General features: G+C 38.0%; 1 protein-coding gene across 4 annotated transcripts in view; it reads left to right on the plus strand.

Moving 5' to 3' along the window:
• The window catches only part of ITPR2 (inositol 1,4,5-trisphosphate receptor type 2), a 526,334-nt gene that overhangs the window by 348,271 nt on the left and 150,215 nt on the right, over window positions 1-27,848 (plus strand). For all 4 annotated transcript variants that reach the window (XM_027129402.1, XM_027129406.1, XM_027129405.1 and 1 more), the window contains 5 exons: window positions 9,242-9,350; window positions 10,304-10,491; window positions 15,068-15,251; window positions 15,961-16,217; window positions 25,331-25,531. In XM_027129402.1, the coding sequence (XP_026985203.1) occupies window positions 9,242-9,350; window positions 10,304-10,491; window positions 15,068-15,251; window positions 15,961-16,217; window positions 25,331-25,531 (939 nt within the window). The remainder of the gene's footprint in view (window positions 1-9,241; window positions 9,351-10,303; window positions 10,492-15,067; window positions 15,252-15,960; window positions 16,218-25,330; window positions 25,532-27,848) is intronic.

Here is a 27,848-nt window from a genome sequence, read left to right on the forward strand (position 1 = left end):
TATTCTTTTTCAGCATAATCTTAATTAATACTCCCTAATTACTAATAAAAGGTAAGCATGTTTTCATGTTTATTGGCCATATGTGTTTCTTATAAGAAATGCCAGTTCAGTTCTCTTGTCTGCTTTTCTACCAGATTTTTTTCTCATTGATCTGTAAGCATTTTATGTATTCATATATATTCAGTTCTCTGTTGTTTCAGTTCTCAGTTCTCTGTTATAGTTCTCTGTTGTTTCACAACCCTCTGAATGACAGAGAATGAATTGGGGGGGGCACCAAGTGCATATGGGGAGCCTAGTTAGGAAGCACAATATTTCCTAATGGACATTGTGTGATAATTTTATAAATGTTTTTAATACTTTTTCTTACATTTCTTATGTTAAAAACAAATGTTAGGAAGAAATATTGCTCTTTTCTAAGAGAACATTGGACCTTTGGTCTTCCCACTTAACACTACTTTAAGAAAAGTTGATTTAAATTGGCTTCTGAAGAGTTCTGCTTTGTACACACACTAGGGATGCTTGAAACTTATGCATGTGTATGTGTTATTTTTATGAAACCATAGCATACTGCTCAAGTAGGCTTCAAAGTGATCTTCTATGAAATGAATGCTGTTTTTCATTTGCCTTCTCTTAAAAATTTATAGGAAGTTGGAACTGGATATTTATGTCAGAACTTAAAGCTGTGGGTGTCTTCATGGCACTGGGCATTGTCATATCCTATATATGCCAATTGCGCAAGTCTTTCTCAAATGAAGCTTATTTTTTAAAACATTAAACAAAATATTACAATAGCTGTTTATTTAGTACTTATTATGGGCTAAGAACATAAAGCTTTCCATAAACAATTTATTTTTCTTAAAATAATCCTGCAGTGTGGATATTATTACACAAAGATGGGGAAACTGAGTCTGAGGGCAGCTAAATAAAATTCTTGAGATCACAAAGCCTGTGGTAGAACTCAGATCAAACCAATTTTTTTTAAATGGTGTCGCCAATTTACACTCATCAACAGTGTATGAAAATTTCCATTGCTCCATAATCCTTGCCAACATTTTGCACTGTGAATCCATTTTGTTTTTTGAAGGAGCAAGCCGCTTTTTTTTTTAATTTTTTATTTATTTTATTTTTGGCTGCATTGGGTCTTCGTTGCTGTGCGTGGTCTCTAAAACATTATCATTTTCACTAAGTGCACAGCTTTCCAATGCTGAGCCCTTTCGTAAATCACATGATTATGTGTTAAACTGTGTGCAGATAGATATCATCTCATTTAATTCTCAAGAGCTTCCCTTGAAGTTGTGCTATGCAGAGCTCCTCTTCATTCCATTGACTCTGTAGATACTTCTATCTGAGGAAATTCTAAATATATTCTGAACTTATTAAAATTTGGCTTCATACTTCCTTTGTCAAAATATTGGCATTGATTGATAAGTAATGCAAGTGCTAGTTTTCTCCTTCCCTTTCAAGGATAATTTCTTTCTAGTATTTTTGGGCAAAGGGATTAGGTTTCTCTCTCTCTCTTTCTGTAAGGGGGTGGGTATTCTACCATGCTGTTCTCTTGATAACTCTTACAAGTCCTGTGCTCCTCTCACTGCCCCGTGGGCCAAGACCCTCTTGGTTGTAGGTGGTAGATTCCCAGCTTGGAGCTCATGAACTACACTGAAACAGGAAGGTGAATACAGAAACAGGGAGGTAAATATAGGGCTGGAGTGTGCTGGTCTTACCTCTCTGTCTTTTTTTCTTTTGGTTTTGTTTTGTTTTTGTCTTGTTTTTTTGTTGTTGTTTGTTTGTACATCTTTAGCTTTACTAAGAATGTCAAATTGTTTTTCAAAGTAGCTGTACCAATTTGCCCAGCTATCAGTGTTCTGTTTGCTCACATCTTTGTAAAAGCTTGATGTTGAAAGAATTTAAAATTTTTTCCGGTTGTGTAGGTGAGAAATCTCTTACTGCAGTTTAAGTTTTCATTTCTCTAATTACTTGTGAGGTTGATTATCTATTTTCTTATGTTTATTGGCTACTTGGCTTTTCTCTTCCATGACGTGCCTGTTTGAGCCTTTTGCTCGTTTTCTTTTGGATGATGTATGCTTTTTTTCTAGTGTGCAGGAATTCCTTAAACACTATACACACACACACACACACACACACACACACACACACACATATAATATCTTTTCCCAGTTTGTGGTTTTAATGATGTGTTTTAATTAATGGAAGCTCTCAATTTTACTGTAGTCTTTTATAGTTTGCAGTTTTAATTTATTGTTTAAAGAATCCTCCCCTACCCCTGTATCATAAATATACTCTCCTCCACAGACCTCTGAAAGTGTTACACTTTTGTCCTTCACATTTAAATCTTGAACCTACCTGGAATTGATTTTTGTGGATTGTGTGAGATACAGGTTGAATTTCAATACTTGATATATTGTTCCTTGCCACTGTTACTCCATCTTGCAAAGTTGTACCTATGTATCAGTCTTTACCAAATGATTGTGGAAATACAAGAGGAATCACAGCACTTGAGGATCTAAAACAGATATCACTCTTCCTGTTGTCCAGGAGGGAAACTCTCCAATTGTACTTCACATTATTATTCAGATCAAGGTCAATTCTCTCATTTATTTCCATCTCCTCCCCTTCTTGCTTTGTCCCCTTATGTTCTCTGAGACCTCCCATAAGCTGAATCTTATTTGCTCTATACCTCTCCGTATCATCCTTCAGGTACACAAAGCCTTTGCAGAAGCTTTGAAATTAACCATTTGAAATTCCATTTTTCCTGGCCTTTGGTGTGAGTGTGCGTGCTTGCATTGGCAGCATATTGATTCCATATTTCTCAGTAACAAGTAGTTTCTATACTGTGAACCAGCGGATTATGGGCTTAACTTTAGTGGTTGTGTGCACTGCCATTTGAGTGTAATTTTACGAGGTAGTGATTTATGATGTGTGAGTCAAGGAGTTTTGCTTCAATAGGGAAATGGTGTCTAAGCCTCCTCTGCTTATTGTCTGATTAGTTACTCTTCTCTCGACTTTATGTTCTGGAGATGAGCTGAAGACTGCTTACTCAGAAAGATCCGTTTACAAGCAGAAAGATCCATTCTCCAGTACTGTGGGTGAGGGGTTGCATAAGTTCTCAACCTCTGAATTTAAGCAGACCCTGTGTTAAAATGGGTGAGGTGTATGATTTTGTTGAGTTTCATGTCAGTCCGTATGCTTCCTGGAAACCCAATACCGAGGGGCTTTTATTAAACCCCAGAGAAGATAAATAGTTTCCTTTATTTCTCACTAGTCAGAGGGCACAAACTCATCCTCTAAGAAAAGCCTTCTCAGCAACCTTGTTTGTCTAGAGGCTGGGATATTTGATAAACCCAGAATGATGACTTTAAGTGGCTCTTATCTCCAGTATCATCATCAAATGTTTTAAATATCATCATTTACTGTGTAAATGTTTAAATTTCACAAATGGAATCAAATGGTCTAGTGAGGATTATTTATGTTGAAAAACAGTGCCATATGTCCTCTACATATTTGAAAATTCTTTTAGCGTATGCTTGCTTTTTGCACCCCCTTTCCTAGTTCCTGACACATGGTAGGAATATAACGTCTTTACAGTGAATTAGAAAAAGGGAAGAAAGGAGATGGCAGTAGATTGCCATTGTGACGTATGAGTAATTGGTTTAAATTTTTTCCACATTGTTTTTTTTTTTGTAACCTCCTTTACAAAAAAAGAATTTCAGAATTCTTTTCAGAATTATTGAAACATCTGTATGTTTTTCAAAATTATCATGATTGTGTCATTGGGTTGATGAAGAGCATCTTGTGAATGTATATAATAACTACTCCTATTGAAGTTTATGTTTCTTATCTTAAGAAAGTGGGGAAAATCATCAGGGGAAAGAATTGGCTTACATTCCTTGGAGTCAGTGACCAAGAAATACAAACCATTAGCCAGTTGGATTATAGGAGATTGGCCACATTTCCTCAAAGGAGTTCCTTAAAGATGGAGTTGATTATAATGACGGATCTAATGTAATTCCACTAGGATACAGCTGTTGCAATAATTTATTTGAAATTAGATATATACCTTTTTAACCCCTGGGAATTCAAATGAGGAAAAATATCTAATCAGACAGGCTATCATTAATGAAAAGGTTAGGGGAACGCCAGTTAGACTAATATCAAGTTTAATGTTAAAATAAGATTGTGTGGAGACCACAGATACATACAATCACCTCCTTACAGATCTTATCCAAGCTGATTAGCAGCTAATTGTTAGTCTTGGAGGGAAAACCCTAAATTAAGCAGCTTCAGTTTGCAATTTTCATTACCTTTTGAATTTCTAGTTGAGGGCTTAGTTTTCTAAGATTCTGGTTGTGGTGACACATTTTGATGATGTCTTGATGTTAATGCACACTGTGGAAAAAATATTACTTTAGTGTATGATACTTCCAAGGGAACAGGAACAGAGGTGGAATCAGTACCTCAAACATCACGTCCTTGAACTCTTCACTCCTAATGCTATTAACTCCCGTTAAGGCAAACAGGGCTGTGCTTCTTTGAAAATCAAAGAAAACCTTTAGTCCTTTCTAAGACTAATACATTTTTGTTATCATTTCTATCCATGAAAGGCAATCATTTCTGACTTCTTAATTTTCTGTTAATTAATTAATTTATTTATTTATTTATTTTCCACTGCATTGGGTCTTCGTTGCTGTGTGCGGGCTTTCTCTAGTTGTGGCGAGCAGTAGCTTTTCTTGTTGTGGAACACAGGCTCTAGGCATGTGGGCTTCAGTAGTTGTGGCACGTGGGCTTAGTAGTTGTGGCTCGCAGGCTCTAGAGAGCAGGCCTGATCAGTAGTTATGGCACATGGGCTTAGTTGCTCCGTGGCATGTGGGATATTCCCATTCCAGGGCTCGAACCCGTGTCCCCTGCATTGGCAGGCAGATTCTTAACCACTGCACCACCAGGGAAGTCCTGAGCTTCTTAATTTTTGATCCATTGGAGTTGATGCAACAGGAAATGGCCAGGAAAAACCCATCATCTCAGATTTTCACAAACTGTCAGTGTGACTTCTCTTTTTATGGAGATGTTTTGTTGTAATTTCAGAAGGTGGTTGTTAGTTATGTTGGCTACATTACATTTAGTACATCTGGGATGTGTTCACATGAAGACATTGGCTAAAAGCTGTGTCTTGTGGCCTGGAATTGACTCTGATATTGAAAAGACTGGGAAGGACATTCCTTGCTACTTGGCCTAATCTAACAAAGACACCTTCTTGGGAAGCCCAGTCAGGAATTCATTTTGGAATTGAAGAACGAGTACAGAAGTTGAACTTCTCAATTGTTGTAGAATTCTTTTCAAAATATGTTTTTAGTTCTTTCCCAAATTTCTGCCATGGCAATTATAACTCTGAGACTATTATTTATAACCCGGGCACCAGAATTTCTGACCATGGCTCTACAATTACTTTTATTTGAGTTAAAGGAATTTGTGTAAATGACTTGCCTCTGAGCTGTCACCACTGTAAGGCCAAGACAGGTTTGGACGTAACACTTGCCTCCCATGCCTCAAGGCAGAACTCAGTATTTGACAGCAGGAATCAGTTCTGCTAAACTTGTGATGTGGCAATATCTAAAGTTTTCCAATCTTAAATGAGGACGATTAAGACAAACAGAACAGAATCCTGCTCCATCTCTGCCCATTCTTCATTCATGTTTAGCACCAAAGTTTGCCTTTTTTGAAAACTATGGAGTTTGGACCAATGTAGAATTTTTTCCACCTAGTTGAAGTTGGAAGGTCCATTGTGAGCCCCAGGTCCATTAGCTCACAAGTATATAATTCCAAGGACTGGTTAAAATAGTGGATAACTAAAGATTTTCAAGTAGTTTATCATTTATTATTTTTGCCATTTTCTTAGTATGTGGGACGGTTTGGTATAAAGTGAGAAAGTATGTACAAAATCACCTTGTCAACTGTAAACTGTTCTGTGATCTGAATAATATTAATACTAGCAACAACAGCATCAATTATACACAACTTATATAGCATTTACTATGTGCTGTTTTAAGTACTTTACATATTTCCCCCTATTTAATCATCACTGAAGCCCTCTGAGAGTGTTATGATCATTCCGTTTGACAATTATGGGACTGGACACAGGGTAGTGAAGTAACTTAAGATATTCCAGTTAGTATGTGGCATAGAGGGGATTGAAATGCTGGCAGTGTGGCTCCAGAGTTGCGAACAGAGATCTAGGGAGCCCCCATCTCCTTTCGGTGGCATTCTGAATGTCACGTAGTTAGAAAATGTACGCTTCTAACTAGGCTGGAACTAGGCTGGAAGAGCTCCCATCTCCTTTCGGTGGCATTCTGAATGTCACATAGTTAGAAAATGTACGCTTCTAACTAGGCCGGGAGTAGATAAGAAGAGTGTTGCTCATTTGATTTAGATGTTTATGAATCTGATAAGCACCTGTGATTTCATCTGCCTGAAAAGAATTTAGCAATGATGGCAAGTATGGTGCTCATTTTAATGTGATATGAAACACTTCCACTGTCTGATTGGTTTTGAACAGCTTTATTCTTCTAGTAGTATAAAGAGCATTTTTAAAAACAGAGGGTAAAATGTAGCTTTCTATAATATGTATCCTTTAAACTATTGCTTTTCTATCTCTTGGTTGAGTTTTTGGATTAATGTGGTTAAAAGGCTCTTACAGAGAATAAAAAGGGAGCTCATTCCCATGGACCTGGGGTTCCACTCACAACAGGTTCTCTTCCAGACAGTGACACTGACTTGTACCATTTCAAGAAAAACAGTCCTGTGTTTTCACGTTTGTCAGTTTTACTTATTACAGCTGGGCCAACTGTATGTTACCAGGTTAGAGTGAGAAGCAATCCATTCATGTGTAGAGGTGAGAACCGTGATTAGTGCAGCAAACTGAGGTGCCCTTTAAAGAAATTAAGTACTTCAGTCAATGTGTTCTCATGTCTTTCTCCCCAACATACAACCTCAGCCTTATAATTGATGGGTCTATAAAGGTCTCTTGTAGCATCTCCTTCTGCTGTAATAAGATACACAGTAAAAGCCCATTTGATTCCAAAGAAATGTCTTATTTTGTTTTTCCTCCCCTGTTGGAAGGATGCTTCTTTGGCCAGATGAAATTAATTTACTCAAAAGGCTTTCTTTTAAAAGAAAAAAAGAAATCTTCATTTCTTACCTCTTCTCTAAGTGCCCCACTTTGGTTTGACAGGGGCGAGTTGAGTTCTCTTCACTGGTAGAATAAGCTCTTAACACCTCACTGTCTCTTCCAAGACTGACCATCACCTTTGCTCACAACACCCCACATGAAAAAGTCTTAGAGGAAGAAAACATGAAATAGGGGACAATAATAAATGTCTGTGTTCTAAAAAATTTAAGTGTCAATAAGTGAAAGTTGCTATAAGGCTCTGGGTGCCTGTTGAAATTCTTGGCACTGTGACATTTAGGACATACATATTTGTTCCACACTGTGCACGAGACAGCTTTGCTGGGACGATCGTCTGGGTTAGCAGGGGAGGTTTGCCATGTAAAGCCTCTTCCGAATCAGCTGTTTCCCCTTAAGCGCTTCCATAGGGCTTAGTATACATCTCTATTATGGAACCGATGGTATTGCAAATTCTTTGAGGAGACGGTTATATCTTATTCACTTAAGATAGTTCCTAAAACATACTTGGTACCTAATGAATATTGGTAGAATGGAGGGAAGATAGGACATGTCCATAAACAAGAAGAAGAAGAGCTTTTCAGACAGAGAATATGATGTGAACAAAGAGAAAGACTTAGAAAACTGTGGTCGAGGAATCATCACATAGTTCAGTTTGGTTATAATATAATGTGTGAAGACACTTTTGGAAGTAACTGTTGAAAAAGTAGAGTAGGCGGGATTTCACAAATCATTGTCAAGTTGGGGGTGGTGGCTAATAGATGATCCCTTAAGTTTGGAGCCTAAAAGACCAGAACGATGTGATCTCCTTGAAATAAATTGAATTTCTTCAGTTTGAGAGGAAAACCGGTTTAAGAGAGAAGGAGTATTCCCTTCGGAAAAGTTGAGTTTGCGGTGCCACCAGAATCTCCGGATGTAGATAAGGAAATGTAAGTGGAAACAGGATGAGAGGCTCAGGAAAACAAGGTCAAAGCTGAAGGAAACACACTTGGCAGTGAGACCTGCACAGGTGATTGTGCAAGCAAGGGTCCAGATGAAGTTGCTGATGGGGAGAAGGAAGCTGAGGGGAGAAGAGCTGAGGACAAAACGTGAAACAAGGCTGGAGAAACAAGGACAACCAAAGCATGAGAGAGAGAAGGAGCAATGAAAGCCACCTGTCTCAGCATAAAAGGCAGGCATGCTGGGGAGGGAGCGTGCAATGCAGCACGGGGAAGTGGCTGGGTTTTGCCATCAAGAGTTGAGTTCAGGTCTTACTCTATCACCTGTTAGCCGCACGATCTGCAGCCAATTACATAAGCTCTTGGACCACAATGTCCTTACCTTGGCAGTTGTGGTGTTAATTTAAATAGTTTAAACATACAGTCTTTAAATAATACTTCAAAAATTACTCTCGCCTCTTAAAATAATAACCAGTAAACTGGAAGATTTAGAGTTGTCTATATTTCTTATGTACATGCAAGCAACTATATTGCAAAATATATCATTTAAAAAATGTCTTGTAATCCATACAAAATTGAAGATTTAGGAATTTTTGAATTACATGTTTGATACACTTTTGCCCACTGTCTTCAGAATACAGCACTTGGAGTTTAAATATAATTCTCTTTGTCTGATCAAGCTTAATTTTTTGAGCACCTGCTGTATACCCAGCACTTTTCTAGCTCTTTTTACTGAGCCCCTCTAACTAAGGCTTTTTCTTTCCAATTCTTAGGGTATTTATTAATCTGTGTTTTCTTTAGCCACCATAAATATTCTTACCAACACTTTTGAAACAATTTAAAATGTATAGTGTTTGTGATTTTCCTAGTATAGTCCATTGAAAATACTATATTTTATTCTTTATTTCTGGGAGAAGCAAAACTATTGTTATTTTCTTGGTAAACATTTGCAAATTTTTGCCTCAGAAAATATTATGCAGTATAAAGTTACTTTCTCCATGTCTCAAATCATTGATAAAATGCATTTTAAGTGGCACTTTAATGTATTGATATTTTTTCTTTTGCTAAAAAAAGAAACAATAACTTACACTTTTCTAATCCTTTTTATTAGGGTACTACATTAAGAAAAATACTCCTGAATCGGTACTTTAGAGGCGATTATGGTGTCTGTATGAACGGACACCTCTCTGGAGCCTACTGCAAATCTGCACAAGGAGGAGGCAAGACATCATTTTTTCCTCACTTTTGGATTTTTAGAGCGTGTCTGCATGCAGTGCTACTTAGTATTTTACTGAACATAGCACAAATATAAAAATCATTTAAAGAGCACTATTATCGGCCACAGCAAAAATAAGAAGATCCTGCCATTTGCGCCAACTAGGATGGACCTCAAGGGCGTTATGCTAAAGTGAACTAAGTCAGCCAAAGACAGGCTGTCTTTGCTATGGCTTACATATGTAATCTAAAAACACCAAACTCCCAGACACAGGCATCAGATTTGTGCTTGCCCGAGGCAGGGAGTGGGGAGTAGGGGAATCAAGGGAAAGGGGTCAAAAGGAACAAACTTCCAGCTCTAAAATAAATACATCCAGGAGATGTAATATACAACACGATGACTATAGCTAACAATACTGTACTGCATGTTTGAAAGTTGCCAAGAGAATAGATCCTAAAAGTTTTCATCACAAGGAAAATAAATCAACTTTATGAGATGATGAATTTAATCAATCTTATTGTCGTGATCACTTTGCAATATATTATATATCAAAGAATTATGTTGTACACCTTAAACGTACACAATGTTATATATCATTGATATACGATGTTATATCTCAATAAAACTGGAAAAGTAAATTTTAAAAGCACTATTAAAAACCTTTGCACAGGGGCTTCCCTGGTGGCGCAGTGGCTGAGAGTCCGCCTGCCGATGCAGGGGACGCGGGTTCGTGCCCCGGTCCAGGAAGATCCCACGTGCCGTGGAGCGGCTGGGCCCGTGAGCCATGGCCGCTGAGCCTGCGCGTCCCGAGCCTGTGCTCCACAACGGGAGAGGCCACAACAGTGAGAGGCCCAAAAACCTTTGCACAATTTTGGGTTCATAAAACAATGGATTTGAACATTTGAATTAATTTTGCCTTCTGACAAAGGTTTATTTATTTGTTTTTCCTAATCACAGGAAGCTTTTCTGGACAAGATTCAGATAAGATGGGGATATCCATGTCAGATATTCAGTGTCTACTGGATAAAGAAGGTGCATCTGAACTTGTCATCGATGTTATAGTGAGCACCAAAAATGACAGAATTTTTTCGGAAGGCATTTTACTTGGCATTGCCTTGCTTGAAGGAGGAAATACACAAACTCAGGTACTTGCTTACCATCATGACCATTTGTTACATTTTGTTATTTTGTATTTCTTATTTACTTGTTATAGACACCCAGGGAAAGTAATGTTTTTTCATTAAGCTTCTCATGACTGTTCCCCCACCCAAAAACAACCACATTTTCCTTATATATTTATTTGATTTGCTGTAGTAACTACAGAGCTCCACAAATTATTCGGTCAAGCAGAACATTCCTTAGCAGCATCATTTCTAACATGATACCAGAAATTCTGGTTTGCTTAGGGAAATTTTAGGCTTACTTTCAGCAAATCAGGACAACATTTTGACTCATCAAAGAATTAAATGTAGAAGAAAAAGAATTAAGTGCATTAATTAAATGAGGTAATATATATAAACTCCTCGCACAGTATTTGGCATTAAAACAAGTTCCCATAACATTCCCCACCCATCTCAGATACTTTTTCAGAAGTTCAGAACTCTACCTTTCCCTTTTGCCCCAAATCTCTCAGTGCTCGTTACCCTGCTGCCTCTCCCTGCTTTCACTGGTGTGGGGAGAGAAGAACCATGTCTTCTTTTCTTCGTTCTGTTTGCTCATCCACCTCAGGAGGGGTGACTTGAGAGTCATCGTTCATCTATTCAGTGCTCTGCTCCAGTGAGCGGTGTGCTCACTTGCATGCAGGATCAGACCACTGCTTCTAGAAGGCATGTGTTTCACTTTGAAATTCCTGCCAAGTTGTGTCTGGACTCCCCCCACTTAAAGGCAGAGCTCGCTCATTGTGTGATCCCCGGAGCTGGGAAGTGTTCCCAGGGAACAGGCATCATCCTCCCAGCCCTGCCGCTCACTAATCCGATATTTCTAGGTTTGCCTTGGTCAGGAAGGAAACGACGCTTACAACTAATTGGAAAATCCAGAATCCATTTTCCCTCTTCATGGCAAGTAGAAGCCACATCTAATTAAACGCTAAAAAAAAAATCATGTTACCTCTAAAGATATCTCTCCAGAACACACGTTATTCTCCTGCTTAAAATCAGTCACTTTCCCTGTAAAGGCAAACTCTACCGTAGTCCATAAGATCCTTCGTGATCTAATCTCTTCAAGTTTTCCACCTTTCCTTTCTTATTCCATCTCTCCCCTCCCCCGTCCTCTCTCTTGTGCACCAGCTATACTAAGCTCTTGTAGTTCCTTAGATGTGTTGTGCCGTTTCTCATGTCACTTTCTCCTCTTCAAGGACTCAACTCATGAACTTCTTTTGGAAGCCTTTTCTGATCCTATGTCCCACTGGGCAGAATTGTCCACTAGGTACTGTACGCTTCTGCTCTATCCTGCAGGAGTTCATCAGGCCATGATTCCTTAGAGGTTGAGACCACATGTTTTCCATCTTTGCATCCCTTGTGTCTGGCACCATGGCTGGCCCAGCCTAGGGATTCAATAAATGTTCAGGAGTGAATGGCTCTATGAGTGAATGGTCTGAATCAAATTCTACCTCATTCACAAAGTCTTCCCTGTCTGGTTGGGGCCTTCGGGACCAGTCCTTTATCTGAGCTCCCATAGCATTTGTTTCTTTGATGCTCACTTGGCACTTTGCCGGTGCAGCTTTGTTTGGTTGTTATTTATATGACATCCTGTCTCTCCAGTTAAATGTCATCTTCTTTAAAGTAGGGCATCATGTCTTGTTCTTTATATCTATGCTGCTTTATAGCCATTCAACAAATATTTGTTGGTGTGGATAGCATTCAATGATTTTTGTATAAGAAAACCTTCTTTTAAGATGGGTTATGACAGTCTCATGTACCAGCCTTACCCTATTCGTGTTTCTCACTTATCTACATCATTGTGTAACCCAGATGTCAACTGTGTGCTCCTGGCCCTAAGAGGTCTAGTTGAGGTCAACTTGAATCCTTGCCCTCGCCAAGACTTCTGCCAAAATCCAGGAGGGGTTACATTCTCATGGTCTCGCTGGCCACTAATGTCTTGCTTTCTTATTAGTTCATGGGCTGTCTTGGCACATGGCAGCTTCTGTAGTACTAAGGTAGGAATCTGATCCTCTTCCTTAATTTCTATCCTCCTAGCTACATAAATCAATTTATATGTTTAATATACTTCATTAGAGAATGGTTGAGGGGGAGGATAGAGGAGGTGGTTAGATTACAATTTCAAATTGCACGCTAATAATAGCAACAATGAAAATAATACCTCCACCAAGTGCTATTCTTGGTGCTTTCTGCGTAATAACTTGGTTAATCCTCACAAACAACCTGTGCAGGAACTTGTGTCTTCTATCTTAACAAAGAAGAATCTGAGATATACCTAAACTCACATAGCTAGTCAGAGATCGAGCTAGGATTGGAACCCGTGCAGACTGGCTCCCGAGTCTGTGCTGTTAACCACTGCAAACATCTCCTTTCGAAAATACCCTTCTACCGCTTCACTCCTAGGAAGTTTCACTGGCTGATCACCCTGCGTCAAACCCTGGTCTTACTTCATCTCTCTGGTTCCTCACTTCACTTCTCTTCTCTGTCCTCTCATTTCTAGTCTCCCCCACCCCCTTCTTGGGGGAAAGTCCTTCCTCTGTCACATAGATCTGTTTATCACCCGTGGCTCCCCCCAAAAACCTTAGAGTTTCCTCTTATACTCTGAAGCTCATGGAGGTGCTTCCCCAGTCAAAGCCCACCTCTTTTGTGAGGTAAATCGTTATGCTACCTGTTGAGGTTATATACACATATAAAAAGCATACTGTTTATCTTTATTAAAATCATACCGTTCAGTGTTATAGAGCCCTGGTTTTTAAAAGTCTGTGCAAATCATCTGATATTTTGAGCTTAAGGGGTTATTTTATAAATTTAGTGATTTAGAGTCAGAGAATCTGGATTTAAATCCTAGCTCTACCCACTTACTACTTATATAATATTGGGCAAGTTGTTTACATTCACCAAACCATATTTTATTGATCTACAAAATGGAAATAAGAATACCGTGTTCATCCCACAGTTGCACTGAAAGAATCAATGAGATAATATATGTCAAGGAACAACATAAATTATAAAACTTTGTTTTAATAGAACCACAAAGTTCTATAACTTCCTCATTGATATATAGGAATCCCTTTCTACCTTCTAACGCCATTATTTTGAAAATATTAGGGTTCAAGCATCAGCTTAATTTATGAGACCACAGAGGTCTCTGAATGCTGAATTTATCCTTTGAATTAACAGAACCAGCTTGACTGTTTCACTGTGGTTGCTATGGTTACTGTGGCTTTTGGGCCTGCTTTCTTGAGTTGCTGCTAGCCCTCTGCTTAGAGCGTCCCCCTTGTAGGTATGAAGCCAACTTGCAAGACTTCATGAAACACTTGGAGAATATGCATTGCCCACATCACAAATTGCAGGACGGGCATCCATTTCAAGCCCTGATGTCATTAGAGCCTCACCTATAAGTTCCAGGACCTATGAGTCATGGTTTCAGGCATTCTTTCAGGAAAGTATATCTGCAGGAGCCAAACTCCCCAAAATTGACTGTTTAGATATATTGGATTATGGTCAATTCTAGTTGATCTGGAAGTCATTATTTCTTCAGATGTTTTCTTCCCCTTGTCTCTCATCAAGGTTATATAACTCTTTTTTATCAGCACAGTTCCTGGAATTATTATCTTTATTAATTTTTTTTTACTTTCTCTTGTTTGTGTTGCATCTATTCCAAGGTTTTAGTCTTAATAACTTACAATTTCCCCACCCAGTGTGAATCCTGACTTCTCTGGAGTGTACCACCTTTCCCATCTCCTACCTCTTCGGTTACTTCCTGAAGTCATTAAGCAGACCATGATTAGGGCAGATATTCTCAAGTTTCAGTATTTCCACCTCTCCGTGAGATATGTTTCATCATACTTCGGGTGTTGAATCCTTTCTACATCATTATTTACTCTAAAGCAGAATTCACTTTATACATATTATGGTGGGCTTGCCCTAGACCCCATGCAAAGCAACGTATCTAATAAAGTACCGAAAGAATTTAGTGCCTACTTATCAGTGGGTTCCTGTGAGTGAGGCTGCCATGGTAACACATTCTAAATTAAATGTACTATAATTTAGACAAAGAGAAAAATAACTCTTTATAGACTCACATTTACCATCAGATTAGTGGTTGTTTTCCATGCTAGATTACAAAGTCACAAGGGCAGAGACTGTAGTTGTTTCCCCTGTTTGTTCTATCCCTTCCTAGCATGGGACCCGGCACATAGTAGGCCCTCAGTAAATATGTGTTGAATCAAAACATGACTTCATAATAATATAAAAATCAAAGCGCTCTTTGCATACCCCTTCTTACAGTACCTTTGTAAAATTTTAAAACAAATAATCAGTAAAGATGAATTCAGTAACATGAAATTATGTTGGATTTTAGTGGAAAGTGCTAAGCAAATACAAGCTATTATTAGGACACAGTAAATAGTACAGGAGACTAGCAAAGCTGTCAGTTTATGAAATAATCATGGGCAGCACATTAAATATAGACTTTTATCCATAATGCTTATGTTTATTTCAAACGTAAAAACATTATTTTCTCCCCTTGGGTATAGATGTCTTAAAATATGTTTTCTTGCAGTATTCCTTCTACCAGCAGTTGCATGAACAAAAAAAGTCAGAAAAATTTTTCAAAGTTCTCTATGACCGAATGAAGGCTGCTCAAAAAGAGATAAGATCAACAGTGACAGTTAATACCATAGACATAGGTAACAAAAAAAGGGATGATGACAACGAATTGATGACATCTGGCCCACGAATGAGAGGTAAAGAAATAGTTGAGTATTGGGGAGAATAGAGTGAGAGAAAAGAGGGGTAACACAGTTTTTAGATCTCTCTTATGTTTTTTATCTCACTTGTCTTAGTCTAATTATTCCAGCTGTGACTCTGTTTATGGAACTCCACCCTTGAATTTTTGTGGTCATGGGTTTGACCTTGAAAGAGCTCTGTAGGGCCAAGCTCAAGCAAGGAGTTATCAGTGCAAAGCAACAAGTGACATGAAAATGTTTGATTTCAGTGTGAAATTTATGGTAAAGAACAACTGCCCAAACCTTCTGAATGTTCATGAAATTTAAACTGTAAGAACAGGAATTACAGCAGTAAACTCTATGAAAGATTTTTGGTATTTGGAATAATGAAGTCATCAGTGTAGTAAATACAAATCATCTAAATATTAACATTTTTGAAGTTTGCCCTATTTTCCCACCTTCTCGTATTCAAGAACTCTGACATTTTATATTTATCACAAAGACAGGAGCCCTTCTAAAATTGGCTAAGCATTAAGATCTTTTTTTAAATATCCCAGTGCAAAGTTAATTTTTTAGTTGCTACCTCTCAGATTCTTTTTGGGAAATTCTTGCACCTCTTGTCAGGTGATTTTAAATTCAATTGTTAGAGAATTTGGATAACTGTCTTTTTTTTTAATTAGCAAAAGGAAGTTAATTCATAAATGTAAGAATACTGCTTTATTTTCAGTAAGAGATTCACCATTACATTTAAAAGAGGGAATGAAAGGGCAATTAACAGAAGCTTCTTCGGCAACATCCAAAGCATACTGTGCGTACAGAAGAGAAATGGATCCAGAAATAGACATCATTTGCACAGGATCAGAAGCGGGAAACGCTGAGGAAAAGTCTGCGGAGGAAGTAACAATGAGTCCTGCCATTGCCATCATGCAGCCGATTCTGAGATTTCTTCAGTTACTCTGTGAGAATCACAACCGGGAACTGCAGGTATTTGTTCTATTTTGTGTGAAAGCTGAGCATACAGCCTATGATTATAGGTAGTTAAATTCAAATAGAACTAACAAGTAGTTTTGGAGAGAGTTTGGGAGAAATAATAAAAACAATAGTGCTCTTCTGAAATGGAAGAAACTTTGGTATCTAAGTGAAGAAAAATGAGAGGAAAATTCCTTTATGCATGAAAAAAAATCAGGCTCCTGCGGTATCATTCTTTGCATTTTCAACTCACATCTCTTTAGCCTCAGTGGGTATCATCTAACCTTAGGACTCCGGGATTTGTTAAGTAAGGTCACATTTGCCTCATCTGTATCTTTCATGGTTTTATAAGACTGTAGAAACTTTCATCATTCCCAACTCAGTTCATATTCCTTGAGTGAGGATACAGAGTATCTTTGTATGTCTTCATTAGAAACAGAGTTAATAAAGGGGATTTTTCTTTCTTTCTTTTGAAGTGTAGTTGATTTACAATATTGTTTTAGTTTCAGGGGTACAGCAAAATGATTCATATATATATATTTCCTTTTTAAAATTCTTTTCCATCATACCTTATTATGAGATATTGAATAGTTCCCTGTGCTATACAGTAAATCCCTATTATTTATCTACTTTATATATGGTAGTGTGAATCTGTTAATCCCATACTCCTAATTTTTCCCTCCTCCTTCCCCCTTCCCCTTTGGTAACCATATGTTTGTTTTCTGGCTGTGAGTCTGTTTCTGTTTTGTAAATAAGTTCATTGGTACTGTTATTTTAGATTCCGCATATAAGTGGTATCTCTCTAGATCCATCCATGTTGCTGCAAATGGCATTGTTTCAATCTTTTTTATGGCTGAGTAATATTCCAGTGTGTGTGTGTGTGTGTGTGTGTGTGTGTGTGTGTGTGTTACATCTTCTTTATCCATGTGTCTGTTGATGGACACTTAGGTCTCTTCCATGTCTTGGCTATTGTGAATAATGCTGCTGTGAATATAGGGGTAAGTGTATCTTTTTGAATTAGAGTTTTTGTCTTTTCTGGGTATATGCCGAGGAGTGGGATTGCTGGATCATATGGTAACTCTATGTTTATTTTTTAAGGACCATCCATACTGTTTTCTATAGTGGCTGCACCAATTTACATTCCCACCAATAGTGTAGGAGGGTTCCCTTTTCTTCACACCCTCTCCAGCATTTATTATTTGTAGACTTTTTGATGATAGCCATTCTGACTGGTGTGAGGTAGTTTGGATTTGAATTTCTCTAATAATTAGCAGTGTTGAGCATCTTTTCATATGCTTGTTGGCCATCTGTATGTCTTCTTTGGAGAAATGTCTCTTTACGTCTTCTGCCCATTTTTCAACTGAGTTGTTTGCTTTTTTGATATTGAGTTGTATGAGCTGTTTATATATTTTGGAAATTAATCTCTTGTCGGTTGCATCGTTTGCAAATATTTTCTCCCAGTCTGTAGGTTGTCTTTTCGTTTTCTTGATGGTTTCCTTTGCTGTGCAAAAGCTTATAAGTTTTATTAGATCACATTTGTTTATTTTTGCTTTTATTTCTTTTACCTAGGAAGACTGACCTAAGAAAATATTGCTACAATTTATGTCAGAGAATATCTTCCCTATGTTCTCTTCTAGGAGTTTTATGGTGTTATGTCTTATATTTAAGTCTTTAAGCCATTTTGAGTTGATTTTTGTGTATGGTGTGAGGGAGCGTTCTAACTTCATTGATTTACTTGGGGAAGAGGATTTTTTATAGCAGTGAAGGTTGATACCTTTGTAAATTAATATAATCCTGGCCTTACATCTTCTTTGGTACATTTTTTGTTGTCAAATAGATGAACTTAGGTGTGCCTAGGAATTTTGGCCCCTTTGTTTTGGGCATCATTTGTACATGCTGCTTATGTCACCATAGAAAAACCACATGAATGGTGACGTCATGTCTAAGAGCACAACTCCAGTATTAGAGCAACAGCAGAGTTTGAAGCTGTGTTTTCTAGTAAGCATCTAAAGTGCAGGTGTTCTGAATTGGTAAGAGAGGGTAGATTCATATTAATTGGATTGAATATCCTCCAAGGAGATGAGACCCTCAGGAATTAATGAATGGCGGAAGCCATGACTCTTGTGGACCACCCCACCACAACTTGGAGAGAGCTGCTGCAGAACTGTCAGCAGGAAAAGACCAGAAGCTTTATTTGCAGAGGGGAGATATTGAATATGTGCCTGTGCACTTATCCTGACCCATGTGGTCTGTCCATGTGGGAAGTGGATGTGTAGTATCTGATCAAACATTTTACTGATAGGAATGTGGGATCAAACAATTTGGAAAATGCTACTTATAAAAGAGTTTTGTTTTATTACGAATCAGTGTTAGAATTATTCACAATATCTAATATGTAGAAGCAGCCCCAGTGTCCATTAACAGATGAATGGGTACACAAAATGGAGTGTGTACAAAAAATATAATATCATTCAGCCTTAACAAGGAGGGGAGTTCTGACATGCGCTACAACATGTATGAAACTGGGGACATTATGCTAAGTGAAATAAGACACACAAAAAGACAAATATTGTGTGATTCCACTTATATGAGATAGAGTAGTCAAAATAATGAAGACAGAAAGTAGAAGGGTGGTTGTCAAAGGCTAGGGAGAGGGAGAATATGGAGTTGTTAATAGGTGTAGAGTTTTAGTTTTACAAAGATGAAAGTAGTTATAGAAATGGATGATGGACATGGTAGCTAAACATTATGAATATGTTTAATACCACCGGACTGTGTACACTTAGAAATGGTTAAGAGTAAATTTTATGTATATCTTGCCACAATACAAAAAATTGAAAAAAATCACAAATGCAAACCAAAAGGAAATAGAATAAATGGTAGAAATGAATTCAAATGAATTAAATAGTAAATTAAATTTGTGAAAATAAGTAATAAAATAAAATAAAAGTTTCCATCTTTGCTTACCCTTTCACCAGGTTTATTCCCCCATGAAATCACTTTTTTTTTGTTTGTTTATACAGCAGGTTCTTATGAGTCATCAGTTTTATACACATCAGTGTATACATGTCAATCCCAATCTCCCAATTCATCACACCACCACCCCCCACCACCCCGACTTTCCCCCCTTGGTGTCCATACGTTTGTTCTCTACATCTGTGTCTCAACTTCTCCCCTGCCGACCAGTTCATCTGTACCATTTCTCTAGGTTCCACATATATGCGTTAATATACGATATTTGTTTTTCTCTTTTGGACTTACTTTACTCTGTAGGACAGTCTCTAGATCCATCCACGTCTCAACAAATGACCCAATTTCATTCCTTTTTATGGCTGAGTAATATTCCATTGTATATATATATACCACATCTTCTTTATCCATTCGTCTGTCAGTGGGCATCTAGGTTGCTTCCATGACCTGCCTATTGTAAATAGTGTTGCAATGAACATTGGGATGCATGTGTCTTCTTGAATTATGGTTTCCTCTGGGTATATGCCCAGTAGTGGGATTGCTGGGTCCTATGGTAATTCTATTTTTAGTTTTTTAAGGAACCTCCATACTGTTCTCCATAGTGCCTGTATCAATTTACAGTCCCACCAACAGTGCAAGAGGGTTCCCTTATCTCCACACCCTCTCCAGCATTTGTTGTTTGTAGATTTTCTGATGATGCCCATTCTAACTGGTGTGAGGTGATACCTCATTGTAGTTTTGATTTGCATTTCTCTAATAATTAGTGATGTTGAGCAGCTTTTCATGTGCTTCTTGGCCATCTCTATGTCTTCTTTACAGAAATGTCTATTTAGGTCTTCTGCCCATTTTTGGATTGGGTTGTTTGTTTTTTTAATATTGAGCTGCATGAGCTGTTTATATATTTTGGAGATTAATCCTTTGTCCATTGATTCGTTTGCAAAAATTTTCTCCCATTCTGGGGGTTGTCTTTATATTTTGTTTATGGTTTCCTTTGCTGTGCAAAAGCTTTCAAGTTTCATTAGGTCCCATTTGTTTACTTTTGTTTTTATTTCCATTACTATAGGAGGTGGATCGAAAAAGATCTTGCTGTGATTTATGTCAAAGTGTGTTCTTCCTATGTCTTCCTCTACGAGTTTTATAGTGTCCGGTCTTACATTTAGGTCTTGAATCCATTTTGAGTTTATATTTGTGTATGGTGTTAGGGAGTGTTCTAATTTGATTCTTTTCATGTAGCTGTCCAGTTTTCCCAGCACCACTTATTGAAGAGACTCTCTTTTCTCCATTGTATATCCTTGCCTCCTTTGTCATAGATTAGTTGACCATAGGTGTGTGGGTTTATCTCTGGGCTTTCTATCTTGTTCCATTGATCTATGATTCTGTTTTTGTGCCAGTACCATATTGTCTTGATTACTGTAGCTTCATAGTATAGTGTGAAGTCAGGGAGTCTGATTCCTCCAGCTCCGTTTTTTTCCCTCAACACTGCTTTGGCTATTCTGGGTCTTTTGTGTCTCCATACAAATTTTAAGATATTTTGTTCTAGTCCTGTGAAAAATGCTATTGGTAATTTGAGAGGGATTGCATTGAATCTGTAGATTGCTTTGGGTAGTATAGTCATTTTCAGAATACTGATTCTTCCAATCCAAGAACATGGTATATCTCTCCATCTGTTGGTATCATCTTTAATTTCTTTCATCAGTGTCTTATAGTTTTCTGCATACAGGACTTTTGTCTCCCTAGGTCGGTTTATTCCTAGGTATTTTATTCTTTTTCTTGCAATGGTAAATGGGAGTGTTTCCTTAATTTCTCTTTCAGATTTTTCATCATTAGTTTATAGGAATGCAAGAGATTTCTGTGCATTAATTTTGTATCCTGCAACTTTACCAGATTCATTGATTAGCTCTAGTAGTTTTCTGGTGGCATCTTTAGGATTTTCTGTGTATAGTATCATGTCATCTGCAAACAGTGACAGTTTTACTTCTTGTTTTCCAATTTGTGTTCCTTTTATTTCTTTTTCTTCTCTGATTGCTGTGACTAGGACTTCCAAAACTATGTTGAATAAAAGTGGCGAGAGTGGACATCCTTGTCTTCTTCCTGATCTTAGAGGAAATGCTTTCAGTTTTTCACCATTGAGAATGATGTTTGCTGTGGGTTTGTCATATATGGCCTGTATTATGTTGAGGTAGGTTCCCTCTATGCCCACTTTCTGGAGGGTTTTTATCGTAAATGTGTGTTGAATTTTGTCAAAAGCTTTTTCTGCATCTATTGAGATGATCATATGGTTTTTATTCTTCAGTTTGTTAAAATGGTGTATCACATTAATTGATTTGCGTATATTGAAGAGTCCTTGCATCCTTGGGATAACCCCACTTGGTCATGGTGTATGATCATTTTAATGTGTTGTTGGATTCTGTTGCTAGTATTTTGTTGAGGATTTTTGCATCTATATTCATCAGTGATATTCGTCTGTAATTTTTTGTTTTTGTTGTATCTTTGTGTGGTTTTGGTATCAGGGTGATGGTGGCCTCATAGAATGAGTTTGGGAGTGTTCCTTCCTCTGCAATTTTTTGGAAGAGTTTGAGAAGGATGGGTGTGAGCTCTTCTCTAAATGTTTGATAGAATTCACCTGTGAAGCCGTCTGGTCCTGGACTTTTGTTTCTTGGAAGATTTTTTATCACAGTTTCAATTTCATTGCTTGTTTTTGGTCTGTTCATATTTTCTACTTCTTCCTGGTTCAGTCTTGGAAGCTTATACCTTTCTAAGAATTTGTCCATTTCTTCCAGGTTGTCCATTTTACTGGCATAGAGTTGCTTGTAGTGGTCTCTTAGGATGCTTTGTATTTCTGCGGTGTCTGTTGTAACTTCTCCTTTTTCATTTCTAATTTTATTAATTTGAGTCCTCTCCCTCTTTTTCTGGATGAGTCTGGCTAATGGTTTATCAATTTTGTTTATCTTCTCAAAGAACCAGCTTTCAGTTTTATTGATCTTTGCTATTGTTTTCTTTGTTTCTATTTCATTTATTTCTTCTCTGATCTTTATGATTTCTTTCCTTCTGCTAATTTTGGGTTTTGTTTGTTCTTTCTCTAGTTCTTTTAGGTGTAAGTTTAGATTATTTGAGATTTTTCTTGTTTCTTGAGGTAGACTTGTATAGCTATAAACTTCCTTCTTAGAACTGCTTTTGCTGCATCCCACAGGTTTTGGATCGTTCTGTTTTCATTGTCATTTGTCTCTAGGTATTTTTTTATTTCCTCTTTGATTTCTTCAGTGATCTCTTGGTTATTTAGTAACGTATTGTTTAGCCTCCATGTGTTTATGTTTTTTACTTTTTTTTCCCTGTAATTGATTTCTGGTCTCATAGTGTTGTAGTCAGAAAAGATGCTTGATATGATTTCCATTTTCTTAAATTTACTGAGGCTTGATTTGTGACCCAAGATGTGATCTATCCTGGAGAATGTTCTGTGTGCACTTGAGAAGAAAGTGTCATCTGCTGTTTTTGGATGGAATGTCCTATAAATATCAATTAAATCTATCTAGTCTGTTGCGTCATTTAAAGCTTCTGTTTCCTTATTTATTTTCATTTTGGATGATCTGTCCATTGGTGTAAATGAGGTGTTCAAGTCCCCCACTATTATTGTGCTACTGTCGATTTCCTCTTTTATAGCTGTTAGCAGTTGCCTTATGTATTGAGGTGCTCCTATGTTGGGTGCATATATATTTATAATTGTTATATCTTCTTCTTGGATTGATCCCCTGATCCTTATGTAGTGTCCTTCCTTGTCTCTTGTAACATTTTTTATTTTGAAGCCTATTTTATCTGATATGAGTATTGCTACTCCATCTTTCTTTTGATTTCCATTTGCATGGACTATCTTTTTCCATCCCCTCACTTTCAGTCTGAATGTTTCCCTAGGTCTGAAGTGGGTCTCTTGTAGACAGCATATATATGGGTCTTGTTTCTGCATCCATTCAGCAAGCCTGTGCCTTTTGGCTGGAGCATTTAATCCATTCACGTTTAAGGTAATTATCGATATGTATGTTCCTATGACCATTTACTTAATTGTTTTGGGTTTGTTTTTGTAGGTCCTTTTCTTCTCTTGTGTTTCCCACTTAGAGAAGTTCCTTTAGCATTTGTTTTAGTGCTGGTTTGGTGGTGCTGAATTCTCTTAGCTTTTGCTTGTCTGTAAATCTTTTGATTTCTCCTTCGAATCTGAATTAGATCCTTGCCGGGTAAGAGTAATCTTGGTTGTAGGTTCTTCCCTTTCATCACTTTAAGTATATCATGCCACTGCTTTCTGGCTTGTAGAGTTTCTGCTGAGAAATCAGCTGTTAATCTTATGGGAATTCCCTTGTATGTTGTCATTTTTCCCTTGCTGCTTTTAATAATTTTTCTTTGTCTTTAATTTTTGCCAATTTGATTAGTGTGTGTCTCAGTGTGTTTCTCCTTGGGTTTATCCTATATGGAACTCTCTGCGCTTCCTGGACTTGGGTGGCTATTTCCTTTCCCATGTTAGGGATGTTTTCGACTATAATCTCTCCAAATATTTTCTTTGGTCCTTTTTCTCTCTCTTCTCATTCTGGACCCCTATAATGCGAATGTTGTTGCGTTTAATGTTGTCCCAGAGGTCTCTTAGTCTGTCTTCATTTCTTTTCATTCTTTTTTATTTATTCTGTTCCGCAGCAGTGAGTTCCACCATTCTGTCATCCAGGTTACTTATCTGTTCTTCTGCCTCAGTTATTCTGCTATTGATTCCCTCTAGTGTAGTTTTCATTTCAGTTATTGTATTGTTCATCTCTGTTTGTTTGTTCTTTAATTCTTCTGGGTCTTTGTTAAACATTTCTTTCATCTTCTCGATCTTTGCCTCCATTCCTTTCCCGAGGTCCTGGATCATGTTCATTATTGTTATTCTGAATTCTTTTTCTGGAAGGTTGCCTGTCTCCACTTCATTTAATTGTTTTTCTGGGGTTTTATCTTGTTCCTTCATCTGGTACATAGCCCTCTGCCTTTTCATCTTGTCTATCTTTCTGTGAATGTGGTGTTTGTTCCACAGGCTGCAGGATTGTAGTTCTTGCTTCTGCTGTCTGCCCTCTGCAGAAGTTGGTTCTTTAAAGAAGATCGGTAAGATTCTTATTCCCTCAGCAATACATATGGAAACTCCTCTATGCTGTCATATAGTTTGCTGTAACCTCTCACCTCTAGCAGGAGCACTGAGACCGTGGGGATGCTTATCCATGGCATTGAGTGGACAGAATGCATAATCTCTCGATAGACTTGGTTCTAGAGAGGGTCCCCCCGCTGGCTGCCGATTCAGTTCCTGCGGGGCCCCAGCTGCTCCAGCTACTGGACCGCATCTGTCAGCAAGCGGGCAAGGTCTCGAAATCACTCTAACAGGTTGTGTTTCCTTCCAGACATTTTTATGCACATATAAGCATACTGATCTGTACATGTAAACCTTTAAAAAAATACACACACAATATAATGGTCTTCCACTTACTTTTATCATTTACTAATATATCTTATTACTAAATTACTTATTACTAGATTATGTTTATATCAGTACATATTGAAGTACCTCATTCTTAGAGCTTCAATATATTCCAGTGTTTGGATGTACATTTATTTATTAAATCAGTCACATTGTGATGGGTATGGTGCGGTTTCCAGTTTGGGCTGTTATAAGCAGTATGCGGTGAACCTCTTTGCAGTCGTATGTTAACTGAAAATATTGATAGATGCTTCCAAGTTGCCCTCCATAATGGTTGCATCATTTACTGTTTGAAGCTACACTGTTTATAAGGGATCATTTAGTTGAATATTTGATTTCTTCTTTCCCTAATGAATTTCTTTCCAGTTTCTTTTTCCTTCTTTTCCTACTACCTATTGTTTTTGTCCTTTGTATATAGTTTTAAGACAATGATGTTGAGAAATATTTGTTATGAACCATACTGATAAATATAGATGCTTGGGAAAAAAATGCATCTTTTATTTCTTAAACCCAGGAGAAATTTAATAAATGTAAATGCTTCCATATAAATAGCCATTCCATTCCACATTACCACGGGGATCCTCTCGAGTTAGAAAAACACTCCTATGGAGAGAACTAAAAACAATTATCACAGTGATTTTTTTTTTAATGCTTCAGGTATGCTTTCTTTTGCCTTTAGAATTTCTTGAGGAATCAAAACAACAAAACAAATTACAACCTTGTCTGTGAGACCCTTCAGTTTTTGGACTGCATTTGTGGAAGTACAACGGGTGGCCTGGGCCTCTTGGGTCTCTACATCAATGAGAAGAATGTAGTGCTGGTCAACCAGACTCTGGAGAGCTTGACTGAGTATTGCCAGGGCCCGTGCCATGAAAATCAGGTAACTGTGAAAGCAGTCCTTCACGCACAAGTATTCTGACCAGTCAGCAAAAGGATCAGATTGGTGAAGGAGCCAAGCTTTGTGTGCCTGTAAAAGACCTTTCTTCTTGCTTTGCCAGATAGTTTTACCTTCCTAACAAAACATACAAAGACTGAATTATGGACTAACAAATACTATGCCATATTTTAATTTAATTTCACCTTAAAAGGAAATTCCCATGAAAATATTCCAGGTAAAAATCAGAGTTATCAAAAAACGTTAAATACGTTTTTTTCATCATTGATCAGTTTTCATCTTTAGTCAATCTTTCTAGGATTTGTGGCATCAACTCCCATTGGTTTCTTCGGCTCCACTGCAGTGGGTTGTGTATATTATCTCCTTCATATTCACAGTAAACTTATGAAATATGTAATAGTGCTTCCATTTTGCTGATGAATAGGTTCTGACTCAGAAATCAAGTGGTGTTCCAGAGTCTCAGAGTAACCGAATCTGTACGTTGTAGGGCCATTCTTAAAACTGAGGACTTGGGCTTCCCTGGTGGCGCAGTGGTTGAGAGTCCACCTGCCGATGCAGGGGACATGGGTTTGTGCCCTGGTCCGGGAAGATCCCCCATGCCGCGGAGTGGCTGGGCCCGTGAGCCATGGACACTGAGCCTGCGCGTCTGGAGCCTGTGCTCCGCAACGGGAGAGGCCACAACAGTGAGAGGCCCGTGTACCGCAAAAACAAACAAACAACAAACAAACAAAAACTGAGGACTTGTGGTTTAGTCTAGAGTGCGCTTTTAACTGTATTACATTTTCCAGGGCAAGGTTTCGACTCCTTTTTCCAGAATGTTTGTCTCTGATTCCATTTTCTTGGATATCACAGTCACATAGAAGGAGTAGACAGTAGAACACTTGGACTAGTAAAGTGGGGGGCACCCTGGAATTTACTGACTGTTCACATCTACACAGGTTGTTACAGGGCTACCATCACAAGCATGGATCCACCCTGGAAGGAAGAGTTTTCAAGTCACAGACATTTCTGGATATTAATTTTAAAGAAGCCATTGAGACCAAATATCAGTGCTTAATATAGAAAAGTGAAAAAAGTAATTTGCTTTTCTATTGTGAATTATATGATGTATATGTACAAAAATGCACACACACATACATGTAAATGCATAGGTATGTAGAACAAAAACGCAATTATTGACGTAAATAATTTGTTAGGGGCATACTTCTTCCCCCCCCATAATATGCACGTGACATGGTGAGAGAGTTTGTGGATTTTGCTCTGTGTTATATTTCCCTCTCCTAGGGCAACGATACAAGAAAACCTAACTGTTGATTTAAAGTTAAGGAAATACATGCAAATTCAAAGATTTGGTTTTGTTGTTGGTTAAAATCATGTATAACAGAAAACAGGTATTCTCCACTCTTGGTTTTTTACTAAATCAGGTAAGCTCTGAAAGTAGAAATTAATAATAAAATAGCGTGAATCCCGTATACTCTGGAAATATACTTACTATGAACCCCGTGCTCTGGAAGTGTGTGGAAAGAAAGTGGCTAGCAAATTCCGGACACAGTCTGCAAATTGATTCCCTCTAAGTTTAGCAAACATTTTAACAATCAGAAGAACCTCCGGAGTTGTAGAAGACAGATGGAAAACACCTCTCTTGGGTGTCAGGGGAGTAAAAATTTCCTTATATGAAGGGAGAAACGAAGCCCATTCTGAAAAATAACAGTCCTTTCAGAGTCACCTTGATTTTACTCTTTCTCATTTATCTTACGTGGGTTTCAATTTTTCAGACACCTTGACAGTGGGTGCTGTGTGGTAAGATATAGTTCTACAAACTCCAACCCACAAGTTCCTGATTTTCAAGTCCTATAAAATGAATTAAATTCGGAGTCCTAGCACAGTAGACCCTAACCTTCAAAATACTGACATTTATCTCTCAGGATTTTTTTTTTTTTTTTTTTTTGCAGTACACGCGGGCCTCTCACTGTCGTGGCCTCTCCCGTTGCGGAGCACAGGCTCCGGACGCGCAGGCTCAGCGGCCATGGCTCACGGGCCCAGCCGCTCCGCGGCATGTGGGATCTTCCCAGACCGGGTCACGAACCCATGTCCCCTGCATCAGCAGGCAGACTCTCAACCACTGCACCACCAGGGAAGCCCCTCTCAGGATATTTTATAAGCTTTTCTCAAGTCAGATTCCTCTGTGAATCACTTAAGTTTGAGGAATCTTCTGACCTTTTCCCTCAACCGCCATAATTGACAAGATGTCTCCAAAACATCAGGAGGTGCCTGTATTCCCTGTCTGCTGCCACAGTGATCA

This window comes from Aethalodelphis obliquidens, unplaced genomic scaffold (assembly GCF_003676395.1).
Source record: "Aethalodelphis obliquidens isolate GAN/ISIS:26980383/991018 unplaced genomic scaffold, ASM367639v1 scaffold36, whole genome shotgun sequence".
Lineage (NCBI taxonomy): Eukaryota > Metazoa > Chordata > Mammalia > Artiodactyla > Delphinidae > Aethalodelphis > Aethalodelphis obliquidens.